Source organism: Montipora foliosa, chromosome 6 (genome assembly GCF_036669935.1).
Source record: "Montipora foliosa isolate CH-2021 chromosome 6, ASM3666993v2, whole genome shotgun sequence".
Taxonomy (NCBI): Eukaryota; Metazoa; Cnidaria; class Anthozoa; order Scleractinia; family Acroporidae; genus Montipora; species Montipora foliosa.
This window is the reverse complement of record NC_090874.1, coordinates 49,529,117-49,533,884: the sequence shown is the minus strand read 5'-3', so window position 1 is coordinate 49,533,884 and position 4,768 is coordinate 49,529,117. Positions and strand designations below refer to the sequence as shown.

At 40.3% G+C, this 4,768-nt stretch overlaps 1 protein-coding gene across 1 annotated transcript in view; it reads right to left on the bottom strand.

Moving 5' to 3' along the window:
• The window catches only part of LOC138007606 (peroxisomal membrane protein 11C-like), an 8,634-nt gene extending 3,866 nt beyond the window's left edge, over positions 1 to 4,768 (bottom strand). The window contains exons 1-2 of the mRNA XM_068854618.1: positions 4,494 to 4,768; positions 2,458 to 2,693 (exon numbers count right to left, since the gene is read on the bottom strand). Of these exons, the coding sequence (XP_068710719.1) occupies positions 2,458 to 2,693; positions 4,494 to 4,730 (473 nt within the window). The 5' untranslated portion in view covers positions 4,731 to 4,768. The remainder of the gene's footprint in view (positions 1 to 2,457; positions 2,694 to 4,493) is intronic.

The following is a 4,768-nucleotide window of genomic DNA, read 5'->3' as shown; positions in this document are numbered from 1 at the left end:
TGATAGCACGCTCACAACACGCTAATGGGCCATTAGGTCTTCTGCTTTGTTTCACAGTCGAGCACTGTGACAGGTGGGAGAGTGAATTTTCGAGAAGTGTAGTTAGCTGTCTTGAAAAGCATGCAGTTGATCATTTTTGCAAAATAACATAAGCAATTCAACTTTCTTGGGGATGTTCTCCCATTTCTGAAATTCTATACTTCGAGAATGTGTTCCCGCTTCCCCGAGTCCCAACGTCCCAGAGTCCACACTTGCCAGAGTCCACACTTCCCCGAGTCCACACGTCCCCTGTCCCAGCACCCCCATCCCACTTTTCTACACAGCCAAAAGTTTGGGGGCTTTTTCACACGCGCGAGTGAGAGGCCATTGTCAAAATAAATGATTGATTGTCGTGTCACAGCGAACGCTGAAGAAAATGATACCTTCAGTTCTACTGGGTATAATTCACTGATTCAAACGGTACAATGCTCTCTGTTCAAAGACAAGTTTTAATTATGCGCTGATCACATTAATCTGATTTTGCTGCAAGGAAAAGTTCTGTTTAGCACCCACCAGTCAGGGGCACCCAACAAGAATATAGTTCAAAACCACTTAAACATAGCATTGTTAAACGTACGGGAGATACAGGCATATTTTTATCTCCTAAAAATTTTTCATCTGTTCGGATTTCCTAGCGATTCGAATATTATAGGGATCAAAACTTACCTTTTCTAAAATTTCAGCCAGAAAAAAGGCTCCCAAAAATTCTAGGTAACCTTTTTGGGATAAAAATCCGTTAAAAATGGGCAATTATACCATGTTTTAGATGTTCGAAAATCCTAGGAGAGGCAGGCAAGCAAGAAATTTTATTACAAATGTTCTGCAAATTCTAGATCTCAAATCGTCTTCCGAACAGATATTTTCCAAAAATTATTATTAACGTTGGGTGCCCCTGACCAGTGAAGGGCCATTGCGAAATTATCTTGAACGTGGCGTCACGACAAGCAAACGGTTTTTTGCAGGCAAACGAAACTGTCGCTGCTAGTGAGTTGTAAGAGATGTTAACATTCATTATACCCTGGTTCGATTATCTTAAACACAGTCATGTCGGACTGTAAGGCATTGGTAAGGTTTTCGAATCTGTCATTTGCCTTTACGCGCTTCCAACTAGTGTGTTTCTTGCACGCTTAGCGTGCTGTGCTATTTCGCACGCAGTTTTTGTTCCAGAATGTAAACACGCTTCATTGTGTTGAGGTAATTCCCTTGAAATTGTTCTACTATCAAACTTTTTTGGAAACTTGGCATAATTAACATTCGTGATACGAAAATTAAAAAAAAAGCAATAAAAAAATGGGGTCACTGTGCTTGTTTACGCGTCAGCAGGCTCTTAAAATGGGGTATTTTTACTGGTTTTTGATTGCCTGGTTGTGGGAATAGTGCACTCTTTGGGACAGTTCCGTGGTTAGCTTGAAGTCCTCGCCTTGCCAAAAATATAATAAACCCAGTACGGAACTGTTTTCCAAAAAAATTCATGTTCTACTATCAAACTTTTTTTCTTCTTCAAATACGTTCTTTATTAGACTGTTCTTAGCAACTACCTGAAAAAAAAATCGCGGATCACCATGCTCGTTTGAGAGAAAAGGAGCATTTATTTCGCTATCAGACTTAGTTTGAGGGAAATCTCTTACGTTTTGTACGCGCACATGCTCATGTGCGTGTGCTAATGACGCGAAAATCGTGCGTAGTAGCGATGCGCAATGCAATACTAAAGGAATAACCTTAAGCGTGTCCTAAGAAACAAGAAAAAGCATGCTACAATAAATTCTTTTGTTTTCAAGTGGAAGCGTGTTGTGAGCGTGCCATCACCTTTGGCATCAAAATCACATGGAGGGTCCTGTGACGGGTGGCCAGAATGACTTTTTGAGAATCCAATTTTTGAATAAATTAATGATAAAGTTAGTCATATTTATTTCTTCAAAAATGATCTAACAGATTGGTAAGTAGCAATTTTCATACTGAGTTCGAAATTAACCCCTTGGAAAGTGATTTTTATCATCCAAGCCCCTTTCCCATCTGGAATTTCCTGGGCCTCTGACCCCCCACGCCCTCAGAATTTCCAATTCCCTCTGTGGCTTGTTTTTGGGAAACACCATGTTTGACCCCACCATACATTGGAGGTTGGATTTTGAGATTAAATATTGTTTTAGGCTAATAAGGCTTCACACGCTATTGCTCCTAATCAATTGAGATTAAGATTAAGACTGAGATTAAGAGATTAGGACATTTTAGACCTAATTAGGCCTAAAATGATATTAATTTTAATCTCAAAATCCAACCTCTGTCAGGAAGCATTCAATGTAAGGAGGGGGTCAAACGTGGTTCTTTTTGTGTTTCCTTTCTGTGTTTTGCTGTTTCGTGGTAAATAGTAATGTCTCAAATGAAAAAAGATAACATTTTTAATTATCTGGGTTCACTCACTTGACCCCTGGCTTGTTCTTTTCCTCTTGCTGAATCTTTTTGATAAGCCGCAAGTCTCTGATAATACAAGCTACCAGAGACACTATCCAACAATAAAGAGAAAAGTCCCATAGTTTGGCAGATTTTCCTGCAAGCAATTTCTTGTCCATGGCCCATGCTATGTGCTCAATAGGATAGAAAGTCAGACCAGAGAGAATGTCCACAAGATTGGTCCAACGGACAATTTTATATCTTTCCTACCAAAAAAATGGTTTGAAAAAGTCGACATTTTATACAATGTAGGGTTTCTTTAAATGGAGAAAAGATAGTCTACAGTGTACCTACTCTGGCTATGTATCTGACATGCCGGCTGTAGATGTAGAGTTTGTATTAATTTCTTTATAAAACGGGGCAATGTACAATGCCAAAAGGAAAGACTGGGAGGTACAATGTACATGTATTGCCCATAAACATCTATGAATGGTTTGAAACTGTAAAAAAAAATAATAATAATTAAATTATAACTGAATGGAAAAATAGCTGCATGTACATGTAGTACTGTAAAAGGAAAAAGCAAGAAATGTTTGCCAGGTTTTACAAGTTGGTCTAGACCACCTGGGAAGGAAAGCTATCTATCATATCTATGAAAACTATTTTGCTTTTATGCTAAATTATTTGCTGTTCAGTTCCTAACCATTAATTTTGCTTGATACTGTGCTTTCCCTAGCCAGCATCACATAAGGCGATAAGGTGGTCAGAGTTTCAAACATTGCTAGGACTGCTGCTATATATAGTCTGCATACAGAAGTCACTTCAAAGAACTGGCATTGTCATATCCTTTGTGTTGCTGTGTATAATTCTACAGGACTGCAGACCATGGTGGTCTAATTAAAATTCTTTAACCTCATTATTCTTTGGCTACGAGACTGTAAACATTGGTGCCTGGTGCATTTGGCAAAAAGTGGCAATTTGCCAAGACACAACTTTGGACTTTATCAAAAGAAAAGTTAAAAAAGGTAAAGTCTGCCACAAGCCTCGAAGGCCCATCAGGCACTTATCTCCGGTTTCTGTAGCATGAAGCAACTTGGAGTATTTCTACTCCCCCCTGAATGGGATGCTAGTCCATCGCAGGGTTACCCTCAGCATTAACTTCGCCGGTACCCATTTATACACCTGGAATCATGCAAATCAGAAAGCATATAGAAGGACCCTTGCTTTACAGCTTAAGATCACCCTTCATATCTTAAGGCACTAGGAAGGCGACTGTCAAAACATTGAGTCTTGAACCATAACCTTGTAAGTTGCTGTTGCATTACTGTGATTTTCATCATTCTGTGGAATCACCCTAGCCATTATATATAGGTGTGGAGGGCAGTGGACTGACTAGTGCATTACTTTCCCTTTGCATTAAGAAGCTTGAACACAAAGACACACTATGAAAGGCGTGGTACCTTAGTCACATGATGATTTGTTAATCAACCATGGACGCATTTGGAGCTCTAAGATAATTTGTAGTGTTCGATCGAAGGAGAACACGTCCAAATTTTGTTCAGATTGGGTGATTGTGTGGTTTTGCCAAGGAATCAAGATTTTTCTCTGTAAGGGACACCAAAATAGCCGCCCCAAAGATTCTTTTGTTGTTTGCAGGGGTACCCACGCGTGGATTCTCGCACGCGTATTGATTTCGATCTACACTGTAAAGACCGTCTCTTTTTGTCACATGCTTAGTTTTCTAGCTTGGAACCCAGCGGAAATAGAGGCTAAGCGGCTGTCGAACGCACTTCAATAATCCGAGATTACTGCTAGTTCAATCGATAAAGTTCCCAACGGCAATGTGCCCGTAATAATTATGTGTTAAGACGTTATCTCTTGTCCTCAGTCGTTCTTGAATTATTTCAAACAAAAACAGAGGTTTGAACCGACCCCTTTTATACTAGTGAGTCGTCACGTTACGTACGTTCAATCAACGAGTCACTCTTTCAAGCACGCTACCGAATGCTCCAAAAGGCCTGTTCTCTGTAGCGAGAAATCTGCAAGAAACAGATAATTTCGCCTACCTCTTCGCCTGTTCCGTAACTCAGTGCGTACGAGATCATCGCGGCGTCATCGAACAATCGAAGCACGGTCCGACACTCGCCAATTGCTTCCGCAAAAATTCGAAATTTCTCACCGCTACTTTTGCCAGACACCTTCGGCATACCTCCACTTGCCAAGAAGCTAGCATACTGTAAAAATCGCATTAACTTCTCCCGTCCTCGGTAGGTTTCCAACACAACTGCTACCCTGTCCACCATTTTGTCCAATATGGCCAAGCCAAGCTAATTTCTGAAAG